At 53.0% G+C, this 18,065-nt stretch overlaps 1 protein-coding gene across 1 annotated transcript in view; it reads right to left on the bottom strand.

Annotated features, from left to right (window-relative positions):
- The window catches only part of Col5a1 (collagen type V alpha 1 chain), a 152,375-nt gene that overhangs the window by 16,090 nt on the left and 118,220 nt on the right, over window positions 1-18,065 (bottom strand). Inside the window, exons 39-59 of the mRNA XM_059262197.1 lie at window positions 17,193-17,282; window positions 17,047-17,100; window positions 15,799-15,906; window positions 13,176-13,283; window positions 11,822-11,875; window positions 10,980-11,033; window positions 10,792-10,899; window positions 9,940-9,993; window positions 9,730-9,837; window positions 8,534-8,587; window positions 7,661-7,768; window positions 7,086-7,139; window positions 6,836-6,889; window positions 5,401-5,454; window positions 4,744-4,797; window positions 4,079-4,186; window positions 3,948-4,001; window positions 3,803-3,856; window positions 2,745-2,852; window positions 1,260-1,313; window positions 457-492 (exon numbers count right to left, since the gene is read on the bottom strand). Coding sequence (XP_059118180.1) covers window positions 457-492; window positions 1,260-1,313; window positions 2,745-2,852; window positions 3,803-3,856; window positions 3,948-4,001; window positions 4,079-4,186; window positions 4,744-4,797; window positions 5,401-5,454; window positions 6,836-6,889; window positions 7,086-7,139; window positions 7,661-7,768; window positions 8,534-8,587; window positions 9,730-9,837; window positions 9,940-9,993; window positions 10,792-10,899; window positions 10,980-11,033; window positions 11,822-11,875; window positions 13,176-13,283; window positions 15,799-15,906; window positions 17,047-17,100; window positions 17,193-17,282 — 1,530 coding nt within the window. The remainder of the gene's footprint in view (window positions 1-456; window positions 493-1,259; window positions 1,314-2,744; window positions 2,853-3,802; window positions 3,857-3,947; window positions 4,002-4,078; window positions 4,187-4,743; window positions 4,798-5,400; window positions 5,455-6,835; window positions 6,890-7,085; window positions 7,140-7,660; window positions 7,769-8,533; window positions 8,588-9,729; window positions 9,838-9,939; window positions 9,994-10,791; window positions 10,900-10,979; window positions 11,034-11,821; window positions 11,876-13,175; window positions 13,284-15,798; window positions 15,907-17,046; window positions 17,101-17,192; window positions 17,283-18,065) is intronic.

Here is an 18,065-nt window from a genome sequence, read left to right as displayed (position 1 = left end):
TAGCCTGCTGGGTTTCACGAATATCTAGAGAGGCTGGAGGGCTCCAACACATTGTAATAAAAGACACAGAAACGCTAATGACCCAACTCGATCAGGACATGTCCTATGCACGGAGAGAAAAGCCACAGCGAGACCCATTCCGCGTGTTTGGTATGTTAGCCGGAGTGTGAAGAGGTTGCAGGGTCTGGCAGAGCCAGCTCGTCTCACTTGATTTCCTCCCACTGCACCCCATGAACAGCAACAATTAAAATAATCCTTAAAAGCAGCCAGCAGTAGAGCAATAGAATCAAAACAAAGAACACCAACAACGCATAGTATGACGAAGAAGAGAGGAGAGGTGGAGGGGACCTCCGCGGGTTGGGGTGGGCATCCAGGTGACCCACTTCCCAGGGGACTCCTCTCCCACTCCAAGGTAGTCTCAGGTATCATGGGCCCCGTCAAGGCAGAGTCACTTACCGAAGAGCCTTTAGCACCTTTGGGACCTGGAGGGCCCTGCAGAGAGCAGAGGTCAGAATGTCAGTAGACAGAGAGGCCAAACAGGTTCCATTTTGCTCAGCCTGTCCCCAACTCCCTAAGTGTCCTCTCTGCTGGTTGGCAGGAGGAGGGCTGGTTGTGGCTGCCACTCACGGCCCCCCCCCCACTCCGGGAGGCAGAGGGTGTCTGATGAGATGCCACCCTGCCCACAATGCTCAGCTTTGGAATGACATTTGGAAATCAAGAGTCAAGGGAGCACCTGGTCTACTGAGGGGCATGGAAGGAGTCAGCTGCTGGACATCTATAGCCATGTGGGCCCAAGGCCCAGCTGACACAGACGGGTCAGAGTGGGCAGAGCTAGGGATATGGGAATGACATTGGGGTGTGGACCCTCAAAACACAAGGGAGGCCCAGCCCAGGATGTCAAAACGACTTTCTCAAGCCTGGACTAGGCTGGCCCAACTCATGCACACCAAGAAGAGGAGAGCCAAGACGCTCCCTCCACCTCCCCAGATGCTTACAGAAGGATCTCCATTCTTTGGGAGGGGGTTCAGGTATTAAAGTTTGCCCTTCCCTTCCCCTTTGGCAAGGCAACCAGGGGACCAGCCACCCCTCTCCTGCTCCTGTGCCTTGGAACCCCAATGTTGTGTTATATACAAATAATCCCTGGTTCACCCATCATCTCTCCTGACTTCCTTGTGGTTCTCTAGCCTGGTTTGTCCATCTCTCTTCCCTCCTTGTATCCACTGGGTCCTCCATCCCCCATGCCCATCCTAGATACATACCGGCAAGCCAGGGGGCCCAGGAGGCCCGAGTGGGCCAGAAGGACCAGTGATGCCCTAGAAAGGACCAGAAAATGCAGGTTACCAGCTTTTAGATAGGAGTGGAATTGAGGAAGGTGACCCCTGTGACCCTGCCATGATTCCAGGCTCCCTCACAGTCTCCTTTCCAGGGACACTGAAGCCTGGCAGGCAGCTGTAGTCATTCGCTCTAGAATTTACTTCACTGTGAGAGCCAACATGTTTCCTCACTGGATTACACTGATAGACCAGAACACCAGCCACAGGTTGAAATCCACAGGCCCAGCCCTGTGCCCAGGCTGGAAGGAACTGGGAATTAAGATACCACCCCCACCACACACTGTGGAACTCAGACAAGTCTGCTCCAACCTCCTGCCCAGCTTGGTGTTAGGGCTCACCACAGTGGGCATAGGGAAAGCAGTGAGTACCCAAAGTCTAGTCTGTCCAGCCACAGATGTCAGCCCAGCCTCACAGAGAAGAAAGTGTCTCCCTCCATTGTTAGCTCACAGGGCCTGGGTCTTTGGGTCCCTTGTGTGTCCCATACTTCTCAAGCCTGCACATGGCCAAGACCACAATGTGTGTGGAGAAGTGAGTGAACCTCCACTGCAGAGCCACACAGGTCTAAGAGTGTCACTGAAGCCTGGCGACACTTGGCAGTCAGAGAACTGCCCACGGTGGCTGAGGCAGGGCTCCACGGGGCCTCATCCTTTGATGCCATCTACTTCCAATATGACCTAAAGAGTGGTGTCTACTGTTTGCTCAGTCTCCAGAGGCTACTGTCACCCCCACATCCTGCTGTCTTTAGGGAGAGACCTAGGTGTGGGTAAGCAAAGATCCCCAGATGTGAGTGCTCTCATACTGGGAGTACAAAGTGGGGAATCCCACTATCGTAGTGGGGATTCCCACGCAAAGACATGTGTGTCTTTTCTCCTGTGCCAAACAAGACGACCCTTCTTTCAGCTTGGGGGTCTCCTCCATTTTACCTCCCACAGCCAAACCAACATGCAGCCTCCACCATGGCTCACCAAGACTGCAATCTAACCGACTACAGTGGATCCCAGGGGAAGTCTGGGGTCAGATGTGGGCATCTGTGGCAAGGTGGGGGAAGGGTTGTTTGTGGTCACTGCTCCACCTCTCTCCACAAGTGAACATGGCTGATGGTCCACCATAGCCTCCTGCCCAGTTAGTCAGGTCAGAGGCTCTTGCATGGAGGTGAAGTGGGGGGAAAGATCTGACTGCTAAGGCCTTCTGATTCTGAGGGTCACCACAGCAGTGAGCTCCTGCCTCCACCCAGGACCTGGGGTTGGAGTATGTTCTAACTTGTGCCTTGGGGACCTAGCTAAGTCCTGAGCCTCCACTGGCCCCATCAGCAAAGCAAGATTCGGTACTCCATGGCAATGAGGAAATCCTCCCAGGCTCCAGGGAAACCAGAAACTGCTCCAGGGACGTAATGTGAGTTGTTATAGATACCTGTTCTCCTTTGGGACCGGATGAGCCCTGAGGGCCTGGGAGTCCTCGGTCACCTTTTTCACCCTGCTCACCCGGAGGTCCGATGAGTCCAATGAGTCCCGGATGGCCCTGTGAGACAACGAAGGTGTGAGGTATCCACGCCGCCATTGCCCCGAGGCCACCGCACAGCGGGCCAGGTGACCCGGCACACAGCCATAACGCAGGGCAATGTGCCACAGTCAACATGTCGAGGACTGGAAATAAGAGGCCACGCGACAAGACGGGTCTCATGTCCCCTAGCCAGTAAGGAACATACTTGAAGAAACATGCAGGGAGAGCCAGGGCATGGTTGAGCAGTAAGGCACTGGACTAGCATGTGTGAGGCCCTGGGCTCAGTTCCACAGCACTACCATCATCCCTGGCACTGGGCCCCAATAATAGCCAAAAAGAAGCATACAGGGGTACCCAGACCCAGAGGCCGCTGGATTTCCCCGAGGGATAGTTTGTATCTATCTTTTTACTTAGTGAACTTTCTGACTTTTGATAAGCATGTACCCCTTTCCCACAAGGCCTGAGGCTGACACCAAATGGAAACTGCAAATGGAAATATAAGGATTTATATTCATTTGAACATCTTTCAGGAGAAAAATCCACCATATCTGCCTTATACATCTTTTAGTTTCACGTGAGTTTCTAGAATGTTCTGGAAGGACTTCCAGCTTCCACTATGCTGGTGAAGGATATCAAAGTGGAAAAGAGTGTCTCTTCTGCCTTCTCTGTGAACAGCTGCTTGTGTTGCAAGCTCATTTATTTACAAATAAATCGATGTAAGGAGGAGAAAAGTCACCATCAGTTAATGAAGCTACCAGGGCCTCTAGAAGGCTCTTGTCAATTCTGGGGCTCCTAGGACACCTTGATACAGACACGAGTCTCAAAGCCCTGGGTGTATTTCTCCTTTGTCGATCTACCTCCAGGTCCCACGACAGTCACAGCAGGTACTTGGTGGTGGGTCAATAATGCCTGTGAATGAGTTAATGGTGTTATTATTGCAATATTGGAGTCCCCTAAGTTTATCTCACCTTTTCACCTTTGGGACCCGAGTCTCCTTTGAGTCCAGGGAGTCCTGGAGGACCCTGTAGGAGAAGGGAGAGGAGTCAGTGTCCTTGTCCCAGAGGTTCCCAATGCCCTGCCTACAGAGACACACTGACATTTCATGCTACTCACCAGGGGGCCAGGTGGACCATCAGGGCCTGGGGATCCTGGGAGGCCTTGCTCACCCTGAAACAGAGTTCCTGGATATGATACGTGCCCCCACCAGCACCTCTCCCTCATCCTAGGCCTGCTAGGCCACTTACCACAGGACCAGGGATCCCACGAAGACCATCGGGGCCTGGCTTTCCAGGGGCCCCTTGGGGGCCAATAGGACCAGTCTTCCCAGGAGGGCCTTCTAAGCCGGCTTCTCCCTGCAGAGGAGGATATGGGTGTTCAGAGGCTCAAGGCACCCAGATCAAGACTCCTGGGGTACTGCAGAGATGCCCCCATGTGTCCTAGATGGTGTTACTTCCCATCTTTCTGTGAAGGCTGACTTGGCCCAAGCTCCATCCTGTTAATATCCAAACACAGCGACTCCCTGACTCCTGCTGATCGTGGTAAATACCACAGTAGGTCACCCACCAGGTGCTGAGACACACAGTAGTCTCAGAGCAAGATGGCAAATGTTCCCATCCAGGCCTGCCGGTCACCTCACTGCAGGAGTGGCTGGGTGTTCCATTGCTGGGCACCACATACACCACTCAGGTAATGGCCATGCCGGTCTCCTAAGGCCCCACTTCCTGTGTGTACTGTCTTCCCTCTGTCATAGGTCAAAGAATGGATATGACCACACCCTGGCTTCTGCCTCCTCTCTCTGCCTTCTTCATCTTCTCTTAGGCTCCACAGCTCCTCTGTCCTCAGACTGCTCCCTGCCACTGCTCCAGCCTCCCTCAGGCCCACAGAGGTCACAGCCACCAGGGTAACTTACCTTGGCTCCTTTCTCCCCTTGCCTGCCTTCAGGGCCTGCAGGACCTGGAGGACCCTAGAGAAAGAATATAACAACTAAGACGTGAGCTCTGAGTTTGGAGACCAGGCCCAGACTCCAGGGAGATCTGCAGGGTGTGAGGCCACTCTGGACCACTCTCCAGTGAAGATGTAGGCCCCCATGCAGGGTCCCACGACTCCAGGAGCCTGCAAAGCTTCTGGTGGATCTGGGGATGCCCTAGATGCCTTGAGTATAGAAGGCCCTCTCCCGCCTGTACTCCTAGGCTCAAACACCACAGTCCAGGCACCCACTAGAGTTTGCAATATGGACATCTGTTCCTTGCCTTGGATCTCCTCTGTTCAGATAGGCTGGTCTAGGGACAAGGAGAGAGTCCAGCTTTTGAAATTTTTCTCTCCCGTGATGGTATAACAGACGTGTCAGTCATCGGCCATCCTAAACACCCCTGGTCTAGACTCTGCTTCCTCAGAGTACCCCCCTTGTATCACCCCACAGATCTGTGACCTGATGAGTGTGTCCCACATTTCAGGTATCCATGTCCCCTCCTCAGGGCCATGTGGGGCACCAGGGGCTCCACAAGGGGTAGAGGGCTTTGTACAGGAAACAGCCAGTAAGTGGGGAGGGGTGGGCAGAAGGGCTTACCCTCTTTCCTGGAGGTCCAGATGGACCAGGTTCACCAGTAGGACCTGGGGATCCCTGGTTGGGGAAAAGAACGCAGAACATTAGAAATTTGTCTCATCAGGACACAGGGCTGTGTGGCCCACAGCCAAGGAAACACACGGAGATTCAGTCCTTTCTATGGCTAGCCCTGCATGGCCTCCTCTGTGGTGTGAGCATAGCAAGTCTTGTACCCCGTTGGTGGCACTCAGAGAATCCAACTCACATCCCACACTTGCTGCATCTTGAGCACAGGTATCCCCCTGGGGTATGCTTGAGTCTAACACTCAGTCTGGTCTCCACCATCGCCTACATCTCATTTTCAGAAGGACCAAGCCAGGAGTCCAAGGCAGGGCGTAGGGTCACAGGGGCATGCATGGGACACATCTGGCTCACAGCCTGTGTCCCCAGCCCTTCATTTTCATTGCTGCCTGTCTCAGATCAGTGATACAGGTCTTTGCCCTTGGCTCAGTGATACGGTCTGAACGGCCTCTGAAACCCAGGCTCATATCAAATTGCCCTTGTGCTGGTGTTGAGAGGAGGGGCCTGGTTATCAGGTCATGTGAGTATGCATCGCTAGAGTACACCCCTGTCACAGAAATGAGCTGATTATAAAAGGGTGATTAGGCCCACTTCCCCTTCCCCATCACTTTATGATGACATCCACTATATTATCATTATTTAAGACAGGGTCTTACTCTGACACCAAGGCTGACACATTGAACTCATTATGTAGACCAGAAAGTCTCAAACTTATAGCAAGCCTCCTCCTGTCTCAGTTTCCTGAGTGCTGGAATCAGAAGCATGAGCCACCATATCTGTTCTTGCCTTGTTAAGCCACAGCAGGACCCCCCATGTGATCAGGCCCCTCTATCTTGACTTCCTAGCCTCTAGAACCCTGAGTCAAACACATTTATTATTTTGTTTTAATGCACCAGCCTGTAACATCATCACATCAGTAGCAAAAAGACCTAGATAGTCAGTCATCCCTAGGAGCTGGACCCACTTTGGGGGTGAGCTGGAGAGACCTCTGAGAAAGGTACAGTCCAGTCCAGGAACCTGAGGGGGTCACCTGGTCCCACCCCGAAGAGACCACCTTGCACTAAAGCTGCTCACAGCCAAGTGGCCTCAGTCACAGGGATGTTGGGCCTGTGAGAGAAGGTGCGCACCTGTTGGGGAGTTTCGGCTGACATTCAGGGTGAGCTCTGGGACACTTTGCAGAGCCCTTAGAGCTTTGTACAGGTCCCCTGGTGGGACTGTGTACGCATCTTCCCTTTGGAGGAAGGGTCTCAGCCATCATTAGGTCCTTGGGGCTCCTAAGCTCTGGCCATAGTCAAGAGAGACCTAAGTTTGGGCTTCTCATAAAGACCCAAGAATGCAGGGACGCTCCCATCAGGAAGCCATCAGAGCATACACTCACCGTCTGTCCAGGTTCGCCATCATCCCCTTTATCTCCAGGTGGACCATCTTGACCCTGTGGGAACAAGACAGTTGCTTCCACTGGATAGCTCAAGTTCACCCTCCAGCCTCAGTGTATCTCAGATCCTTCCCCAGACCCTGGGCATTGGAACAGGGACAACCTGGAGGGGTGATGTGACCCAAAGAACCCGGGAGAGGGGTAGAAGCAAATTGGGGGTGGCAAACGGGAGCAGGAATGGATGGACACTTACTGCGGGGCCTGGCTCTCCAGGGGGACCAGGGTCTCCGGGAAAGCCCACAGGACCCTGAGAAGAGAGAAGCAAGCTATCAGCAGCCTGACATACCCTGCCTGGCCTACCACAACCCAGGTCACAGGACAAGGGACAGTCCCAACACCTCCAGCACTTTTGACCAGGAGGCCTATCCTGAAGAGTGCACAGAAGAGCAAATCCACCCAGGAGGCAGGCATGGAGCAGCCTTCTGCTCTTTTGAGACTAGTGAGGACAGGCATCCTAGCCACACATCCACTCTGGTGGCCCCTTCGACTTCTGATGCATAATGGGGGCCAGCAGGGAAAAGCAGTGCCCTGAGCCTGCAGATCTTTCATTGGGGCCCCCACTGGCTGCTGCTTCTATCCCATGCCTCCCCATATCCCCTCATGCAGCTTCATCAGTAGCAGCTGTGGAAACCTCTCGAGTAGACAGAATTACCCTTGAGACACACAGCATTCACACAGCTGTTCCTAGGCCAGGGAGCACACAATGCAGGCACTACAAAGACTCAGAATGGACACTGTCCAGACACCACAGCATCTAGCATTACTCACAGGGCTGCCTTTGGGACCATCATCTCCAGGAGGGCCTTTGGGTCCAGGGGGTCCAGCAGCACCAGAGGGGCCAGCCTCTCCCTTCTCCCCTCTTTCTCCTTTAGGTCCCTGGAGAGGAAGATGGTTCAGTTCTCAGAGCCCACTATATACTCACCTAGAGCATGAAAGGTGCTGGCCTGCAATGGGCCATCCATGCACTCATTACTGCGTCTCACCGGCAGCCCCTTCCCAGCATCCCCAGGGCCCCAGGATGGGGATGGTACTGTTCTTGCTTCCTATTCTCCATAGCAACTCTGTGTTCCACCAGGCAGGCAAAGAGCCATGGCCTTCTAAAACCTCAAAGGCCTAGCTCAGCTCTAGGTAAGGGCTGGCTCCTGGACAGAAGGCAGGTAGGGAGCCCCATAGTTCTCAGGCACAGAAAACATCAGGAAACTGAGATGCCTCACTCCCCCAAGATGCTTCCTAGGCCCAAAGCTACTCTGGGGATGTCCTCTCAGTGACCATACCCAACCTTCAGAGGCCTGGATACTCTCAGGCTAGCCGAGTCAACAGGGTAGCAATGCTCACACTCACGGCAGCCTGTGAAAGGGCCTACGTACCACAGGTGGTAGTTACTGGTGACCATGAGTTGTTAGGTCGTTGCTGAGGTCTGCACGTGTGTGCTCAGCCCCACATATGTACACATGCATGCACACAAGCTCAACCCCCACAAGACGCCATACTTTCCCATCATAGTTCTACGTTGTTCGACACAGCAAGGTCATGACTCATTTCATGGGAGGGGAAACTGAGGCAAGGGTGATGCTTCTGGTCCAGTGCCTTGTCGGTGTTCCCACTAGGTATAACCCACTGCTCCTCCAGGGCCACACTCACCAGAGGACCTCCTTCTCCTGGAAGACCAGGTTCTCCAGGCTCACCAGGATCTCCCTGAGGAGATAAGTCAGTGTTAGAATGTTCCCTCACTGATGGTGACAACAGACGGGCCATCTGCTGGCACTTGCCTATCCGCCTGCCTATCCTTGGGCATCTGGTGTCCAGGACTCTGTGGGGTCAGGGTTGTCAAATAGCTCATAGGAAGGCAGCAGGAAGCCAATGAGGAATGTGAGAGGTATGACGGAGATGTGTGGGGAGGGGGTGTCGGGGCACTCTACAGGTCACAAGGGGCACTGACTCAAGGCTGTCTCAAGCAGGTGCTCTGCGTCCTGACACACGTGGTGTGATCAGCCTCCTGGCACACCGGCCACCATGCCTTCCCCACTGTGATAAGCCAGACAAGCCCATCAGCCTTTAAGTTGATTTTGTCGTGTCACAGCAATGGGAAAAGTAATTAACACGGGCAATCAGAGCAGAAGCACAAAGACCCGGGGTTTTTCCCTGCAGCGCTGAGACAGGAAGAAAGGCCTGTGATGTGGTGGCGAGCAAAGGCAGTGCAGGGGTGAGGCGGTGGGGAGGGGGCAGCAGTGCCTCTAACCCACACCCATTCCTCTCCCCCTTTCTTATCCAAAAGTACAAATGTTCTAGGCATAATGCCCTGCATTAGAAGCAAGTCCCAGGAAGGGCAGGCAGCAGGCTTCCAGCCCTCCCAAGGCCCAAGATGGCCTCCTAAGGCTGTGTTCCCAGCACCCTGTGGAGCTCAGTCTCACAGTGAAACTGTCATGGTGCCCACACGCATATTCACGTTCACATATGTGTATTCACAACCGAACGTGCACATATCCACACATACTCGTGCCCACACACTTGAGTCACAGCAAGCTCAGTGTGAAGGCCTTTCACCAGATCTGAGTCGGAGGGACGGGAGGGAGTGGGGCTTGGAGGGACAGATGTGTTACTGCTTTGGATTTTGCGAACAGCTGTTACAAATGAACAGTGTCAGAGCTCCGAACTTAGGGACATGAATCTACTTTCAGGTTTCAAGATGGGTGTGATGGGAGTGTCTCTGCACAAACACGCACGCATACATGCATGTGTGTGCACATACACAGGCACACAGGACTGTGTGTACACATGAACACACTACTTCTCATGTAGCCATGGGGCAGGCACTGTGATGAGTAGACAGACATTACCTTTTCTCCCACTGCGCCAGGGTTGCCGATTCCTCCGGGAGGACCCTGTGGCCCATCAGCACCTGGAGCTCCAGAGGGTCCTCGGGGGCCTGGGGGACCAGGGGGGCCCTAGGAGGAAGACAGGCCATTGAGCAAGACAAGATGTAAACACCCTTCCCCAGAACGTAAACCAGGGGAGCCACACTGGGTCTCGACGGCCCAGCCGCTTACCATCTGGCCCACATCTCCGGTCTCCCCCTTCTCTCCTGGAGGTCCCGGCAAACCCTGTGGACAGGAAACTGGTGAGGTGCTACTCTGTGAGAGACGCACATGGCTCCCACCATGACTGCCACTCCCAAGATGCTTCCCGAAGGCCCCTAAATGTGTTTCTATGAGTCTGCCCCATGGAAGGATTTTTCCTGCTTCCAGGGCTCAAACAGCCGAGGACATAATCAGAGGAGAATGCAGAGATTTATGGGGACCAGCGCTTATGGCAGCTTCCCATAAAACAATAAACCTAATGAGCCAGCAGCAGGGAAGCTTCCGGATAAATCAAGTGCCCACCATATGCCAAATACCACCAGTAACTAAAAATTGTGTTTTCCAAAATAAAGGCTTGTGTTCAAAGAATATTTAATGGCATTCAACACGCCCCATAACATAAAACAAAAGGCTGGTGCACGCTTTACGGTGCATGGCGAGTGTGGGGTTTTACTGACGCCCAGTAGAGTCACATGAGCAGGAACAGGTGACTGAGAGGACACTGAATGAGGCGGGCTGGGTTGATGGCTGTCACTTCTAGGTGGTTTGTTCAAATGTGGACTTTGTACCCCTTACTTACAGGTCACCATTTCCTGGGATTCCATGGTAAATGCCAAAGCAAGAACATCACGCAAGTGCGTGCGTGCTTGTGTGCGTGTGTGTGTGTGCGCGCGTGCGTGTGTGTGTGTGTGTGTGTGTGTGTGTGTGTGTGTGTGTGTGTGTATGTGGCTCAATTTCCTCATTCCTACAACAGGAAGAGTGGACCCAACAAGATATTGCCACCTCTGCTGGGGGTGGGGTCCTGGGAAGCTCCATGGTTACCTGTAATCCCACTGGCCCTGGTGGTCCTGGGAAACCTCTTGAGCCTTCATCTCCCTTCTGCCCGAACAGGCCTTGCTGTCCACGAGGGCCAGGCTCACCATCTGCTCCCTGGAGGATGGAAGTGAGCATGGGTGAGGACTGGCAACAGCTTGAGAAGTGGGCCTTGATACATCATTCAACATACTCACCGAGGGGCCTGGCTGTCCAATGGGGCCTTGAGGACCCGTAGGTCCAGGAGGACCCTGTAGGGGTCAAACAGAGACATAATTATTTTGGAAGTGCAGAAAGAGCCCAGGAGTAGGTCGATTCTGTCTCCAGAAGTGGCTGGCTTGTGCAGGATGTGACTTATCAGAGTTACTCCCCAAATGTGCCAGTCGTCAGAGGAACACTATTAACATCATGGCACAGGTTGTGGGCTCTGAGAAGGGGGCAAGGCTCTCAATTCAACCATGATGGAGTTGCTATGGGTAACAGAGGCAGGGCACGTCACTCTGTGCCCTCTCAGCAACAACCACACGCCCCCTCGGACAACAAGGTCAGAGGTCTCAAAGTTCCTAAGAACTGAGCTAGGGACCCTCACTCACACGCTCTCCTCAAGTGCCTATCACTGTGGGTGCAGGAACAGAGAGCCAGAGGCCCGTACTGAAGCCCGCTGAGGTCACTTCAGGAGTAATGCCCCAATACTAGTCTGAGGCTCAGATGAGTCCCTAGTTTGGAGGGGGCTGGTGTAGGTGACAGGGCTGCAGCACCCACAACCCAGCATCCCTGAATGTATGAAAGACCATGGGACAATGGACGCTTTGCCTCTGCAGAGCTCTGTGGTCCTCAGGGATGGGCCCCCAGGCAGACATGGGACTGGTTATGTTCTCGCACCAAGAGATTCCCTCACACGCCTGAACACACATGCACGTGGGATATTCTCAGGAAAGAAACCCAACTGGTGTGACCAGGAGTCTGCAGAGCCAGGATCATGGAGTATGAACTCAGGGTCACTGCTTCAGCAGTCACCCCAGCACACTCACACTCTTACCTGCTCGCCTTTGTCCCCCTTGCTTCCCTTCTGGCCTGGCTCCCCGATCTCTCCCTGGGGAGGGACAGGAAGGATGCTGTCAGTGGCTGTATGTGCCTTTCCCCAGTCCCATGGGCAATCTTTCTTGGAGACTAACAACAGTTGCTCTCCAGATGGTCCCAAGACTTGCCAACAGAAAGCATGTCCTTAGGTGAACTTGATTTCCTTTTTGATTTTGGTGTGTGTGTGTGTGTGTGTGTGTGTGTGTGTGTGTGTGTGTGTGTGCAGGTGCACATGGCCTGAATATATGTCTGTGCACTGCATGTGAGACTCTCTAAGGAGGCCAGACAAGGGTGTTGGATCCCTTGGAACTGCAGTGACAGGCAGGTGTGAGCTGCCATGTGGGTTCTGGGGAATGAACCCTGGTCCTCTACAAGAGCAGCCAATGCTCTTAATCACCAAGACATCTCTGCAGTCCCTGACTCCTTATCTACTCCTTTTGGAGACAGGTTTCTCAGTGGCCTTGAACTTGCCTCCAAAGACTAGACTGGCCAGCCAGAGAGCCTCAGGGGTCTTCCCACCTCCACCTCCCGGGTTCTGAGATTACAGACACACCACCACACCTGGCTTCTTAAAACATGGGTTTGGGGAGTCAAACTCATGTCCTAATGCTTGCAAAGCAAGCGGTTTATGATGACCCATCTCCCCAGCTCCTCAATTTCCTTTATGACACTCAGATCATTGCAGAGGTGTTAGAAGACGTGGTGATGTGGCAGTCTGCCGTCCTCTCCAGTGTTTCTATTGGACTGCCTCCCACATGGAGACATAAGACTAAGACTTCCTTTATGCAGAGGTGACAAAGTCAGAAATATCACCAGAGAGCTATGACAAACGGAGAGTGGAGCTGAAGAGATAAAGCCGCACAGTCTTTCCTTAATGAAGTATAAAATCCAGGCTCCACAGTAATGTCATCAGAAATAGTAATAAAAACAGAACCTCGATCATTCAAGGGAAGACGCTTAAAAATAGACACAGAGTAAAACCTCATGGAATCCAGCCCCACACAGTCCCAGTCTGAAAGGGTTCAGACGGGAGCAGGGAGCAATTTCTTCAGCTCTGGCTGCGACCTGCCCAAGTCTCAGGCAACAGAAACACTGCCAAGGAGCCATGTGCTTTCCAGGCTCCCCACACATGCGACAGGTCTTATCTGTTGTCGTTTATTTATGAGCTACTTCAAAATCATCCCCTCACGCCAGGTCTGAAGGGGCACAGCACTGCTCTGCCAGCTGAGCCCTCTATATTGTACATGATGCTGTTTAAAACACTGCCCGCACTCACTGCCTGCCTGGCCACACGCACTCCTGCTTCTCCATACCTTATCTCCGTCTTCTCCAGGAGGACCCACGGGGCCGGCTGGACCAGGGAGCCCCACAGGACCTTGGAGGCCATCTCGGCCAGCTGGGCCTTGTGGACCTTTCTCACCCTAGAGAGAACAAGCAATTCAGACTCAATACGGCTTCATATTGGGTACATCACGCCACCACTTCTCACCCCAGAGAGGGGCCCTGGGGTAGGAAGCTGGGGGTGTGAGGGAGTGGTTAGGACCATCACTGTCCTAACGTGCCAGGAGGGGCATGGAGGTGATTTTGCCCAGCTCTCAACTCTGCATGGCCGGCACACTGCTGCACCAGAGTCACACTCAGAATACTGCACAGAGTAAAACATCATCAAATCCAGCCCCACAGAGTCCAGTATGAAATGGTTCAGAGGGGAACAGGGAGCAATTTAGAGGCCACTCCTTAGAGATGAGGAAACTGAGGCACAGTTAGTGCTGTGGTTTGGACACACAATGGTGAAGGCTTGGTTCTATCTGGGGTTGCTGTGGAAGTCCAAGAAGGCTGGACCTTGTTACGGACACCACCACCCCCTCGGCTGCCATAAGGCGAGCATCCCTCCACCACGATGCTCCATCTCACTCCAAACCCACAGCAATGGAGCCAACTACGAACCAAAACCTCTGGAACCACAGGTCCAAACAAATCCTTTGATTTAAGTGGCTTCTCTCACATATTTGTCAAAGCTTATTAGCAGAGCTTGTGAGCGTAAGTCCCTGAGCCTGCTTGGGTTCCTCTGAGCTGGCGAGCAGGGACCACACTGAGCTACAGGATGGCCTCGGCAGCTGCTTATGCAAACTCTGTTACTCTGTCAATTCTTTGTGAGCACCCTGCCTGTGCACACAGACCTGCCTACACACATACACATGACGTATATGTACGCACATGTGTCCACACAGCACAAACACAGACGTGTGTATACACACATACACATGATGTGTGCACACACAAGTACAAACAGACACAGATGTCCCTGGGCATGCTCACACACAGGATATGCACATGCATACTGCTTGTGCATGTGCATGCACAGACACACACAAATGCATGCAGACATGCATACTCACATATACACACACATGGCATTCACACAGCATGCCATGCATGCACACACATTCAAGCATGCACACAGACATATACACATACAAACCCTTATCTTTTCTGCCTTCATAACTGACTTGTTTTTCTCACAAGTGCCCCTTCATAATCTCCAGTGACCTCACAAGTTCTTGCTATGCTCAGTTTTGACAAAATCCCATCACCCAAGAGCAACAAGCATTTTCTCACCTCAGCTAGGAGTTTATTTCTTCCAATGACACAAAGAGATTGTGTGCAAGAGGAGAGGGACACGGATGCTTGGCTAGCCCATCCTGTCCTTCCTACACCCTACTCCCCACTCCGTGAAGTCAGCCTGTCCTCCCTAAGCTGGAGAGTGCTCTGGCAGGTCCAGGGTTTGGGCAGCATCTCTCCCTGTCTGGTTGGGAGTCTGCAGAGACCCCCAGCCCTCTCTTAATCCTTTCCTTTTGCTAGAGCTATTCTGGGAGACAGTGAGCTTTTCCCTGCTTAGGGCAGTTCTTGCAAGGTTCCTGCTTAAATATGGAGTCTCTGGAAACAGCAAGCTTCCTCCAGTTAAGTCTGTGAGTGCCACATGTCCTGAACCTCCAAGGGTTTCTGTGCTGCACTCAGAATCCAGCTGGACCTGTGTCCTGGGTACCTGACTAAAAATGGCACAATGCTATCAATTGGCAACAATACATTGCAAGATTCTCCATGGTACTGATGTCCCAATGTGGTCTGCATGTTCTTCCTCCATGTGAACCCAGGAGGGCAGGACACACAGAACACAGAGCTCCACTCGCTTAAGTCAGTGGGCATATGTGTCTAGCTCAGTGTTCCATGCCTATCCTACACGGATGCACCTTATGGCACTATGCACAGAGATCGGTAAGGTGGACTGAAATCTATGAAATCTACCCCCACAGATGTGGGAAATCAGGGGTAATGAGAGGGCATGAAGCTGCATATGAACTATAGACATGAAGTGGGGGTTTGGGTGCCACTGTGCACGGGGAGACATGCTGGGTGATCAGAGAAGGCTGTGTGGAAACCCAGGCCTGCCCAATGTCCAGGCTTTAGAGGCCTTTCAAAGCCCAGTGAACTCAGGCCTCACAGAGGAGCTGTTCTGCCTTCTGGGGACCTACCTGCCATCCACTGCCAGACAGTGTCTCCCTCCTGTGCTCTCATCAATAAAGGGACCATCCATCCCCAAACGCTTGTCTCTTTCCTAAAAGGCCCAGCCATGGGGCGAGGCCAGCGGGGAGGTGATGTTCACCCAGCAGACAGTATTACCCAACTACCTAGGAGCACAGAGGCTAGACAGAGCACAGGTCTATAGGGGACAGACTGTGTCTAGCCAATGTGATATCAGCATTCGGGGTAGGCCAGGCTGAGCTGGCTGGAACTCCTCAGATGTCTATTCCTATAGGATAATCAGACTCCATAGCCTCTGCTTCCTCCCACCCCAGGGGAGTGTCCATGGAGATAACACAGCAGGAGGGACATGGCCAAACCTGGGAGGGGACCCCAACCTCAGGTGGTACTTACAGGAACTCCTTTCTCTCCAGCTGGCCCCGGAGGTCCCTGAGGCCCAGGTCTCCCAGGAATTCCGATGGGCCCCGCCGCACCAGCTGGTCCTCTCTCTCCTGGGGAACCCTAAAAGTATAGCAAGAAAATGACTCACTTGAGGCTCTTGAACTGTGTGGTGAGACTTCCTTAAGCACCAACGGGTCACACCGCTCTTCTGCTCACTTTAGAGCCCTCGGGGCTCCCTGTATGACTTTCTGCAAGCATGGACTATTTGGTCTAGTATTTGAGACTGTCATTAGGCCTGTTCTTAGCTCTTCTCCTCAAATAACTCCATCTTACACAAGCCCTCTCTCCCCATGTGTCTAGGAACAAGTGTTATTTTGTGTCTGTCTCTGATGACCTTTTCCGGAGGCCTGGCACCTACCCATCCCTGTAGGGTCTGCCTGTCCACAAAGTGCTCACAGGTTTAGAAGACGAGGTCTTGAGCTGAGTGCAAATATTGATGATAACAGATTCAGGCTAAGCTTAGGGTCACATCAAGAGGTCAACACAGTCTGCAAAACCTCCATATAACCTATCAAAAGGGAAGACTTTTCTCATCCCATCTGACTTCCCTGGTCTGGAACCCAGCTGGGAAGGTTACTCCCAAACTCATCTGGGCTTTACACGTGAGCACAGCCATCAGGCTGGCTTAAATGGTAAAGGAAGCAAAGCTGACCGTCCTCATCCATGTGGTGGAGGAGCAGCCTCAGACTGGGAGTCACAGCTAAGGGCCTGGGCACGCAGGGTCCTAAAGCCTCTCGCAGCTGGGGTACTGAGATTGGTGGGGGACTGGCTAATCCACGAGGCAACACGGGATAGCTCCTGGAGTACAGGCTAGAGTTAGACCCCTCCCCTACCTGTTCCAGATGGCCCACCCTGCTCTAGAACGTGTCCCTGAGGTTCATAAGAAGAGTACCTCTTCTCTGTGCTGACCCAAGATGAGTCCACACCAACTGTGAGTCCCCCTCCTTGCCTCCATGCCCAGACAGGTCACTTGTAGGTCCCCATGCTCCCACTCCTCTGCTGTTCTTCATACAAGGTGCCCCTGTGACTCTCAACCCAGCCACTGGCTCGGAATACTATCCCTATGCTCTGCCCTGTCCTCCTGACATACTTGATGGGGACCCAGGCAGCCAGGCATGCCCTCTCAGCTCTGAGGGCATCCCACCTTGCCTGTGGAACACGGGTCTGAAGGATAGGATGGGATGGAAGACGTTGACTCACCGCAGGACCTGGGGGGCCAGGGGGACCTTCGCTGCCTTTTAGTCCAAGTGCTCCCTGCAAAGCAGTAAAAATATGGGTTGAGGGCACTGAGAGGGAGTGTCGGGGCTGTGAACCCTACCACTACACCCACCTAGTCCCTTACTCACCACGGGGCCGGGGAGCCCTCGGTCCCCAGGGAATCCACGCAATCCTGGAGGGCCATCCTTTCCAGGGAGGCCAGCGGGGCCTGGGTCCCCCTGGAACGAGAGCCAGAGTTAACCCTACCTGGAAGCTCCAGCTGTTGATCTCCCACCAACCTCCTTCATGTCTAAGGAGCAGGGTGAGGTGTTTATCAGGATCCAATGGGATCTGGGCTGACCTAGGCTTCCTTTAGCCTCTTGGCTTTAAAGATACTCTCTGGTTTTGTTTTGATGTAGAGGTTGGGGATGGAAGCCAGGACCTGGCATGTCTCCTCTATTCCTCCGTGGACTTGAGCTCTGCCCCTGCACACACCTGGGAACCATGTTCTCCAGGCTGGCTCTGTGTGTAGATCTGGGGAAGAGACTCCAGCTGTGACTCCCTGTCCCTGTGCTTATTCAGGGCCCAGGCCTACAAAGTCCAGCACGGCCACAAGGGGTCCTCAATGGGACTGTGCCAAGCTAAGGGCACATCAGTGATTGTGGTTAAAAACATGCCACTCAAGGAACTTGCTGTCAGCCCAATGTCCACTTCTAAAAACAGATACCATTGGACTTACCTTTCCTGAAAGTGTAAAAGCTAGAATATCTTCCAGAATTTTATATATATCTGAGGATATGTGTATTTACTTACTCAAACACACACATGAAGTATGATTTTCTTCAGTATTTATTTACTGTATGTCTCTAAATTTATATTTATTTTTTATGTGGTCACATCAATAGGTGGGGTGGGCCAGGCATGGTGGCACATCCCTTTAATCCAACACTCAGGAGGCAGAGGTAGGTGGATCTCTGTGAGTTCAAGGACAGCCTGGTCTACACGGCAAGTTTCAGGCTAGC

This window comes from Peromyscus eremicus, chromosome 4 (assembly GCF_949786415.1).
Source record: "Peromyscus eremicus chromosome 4, PerEre_H2_v1, whole genome shotgun sequence".
Taxonomy (NCBI): Eukaryota; Metazoa; Chordata; class Mammalia; order Rodentia; family Cricetidae; genus Peromyscus; species Peromyscus eremicus.
The sequence above is the reverse complement of the archived record's forward strand: the minus strand, read 5'-3'. Positions and strand labels throughout refer to the sequence as shown.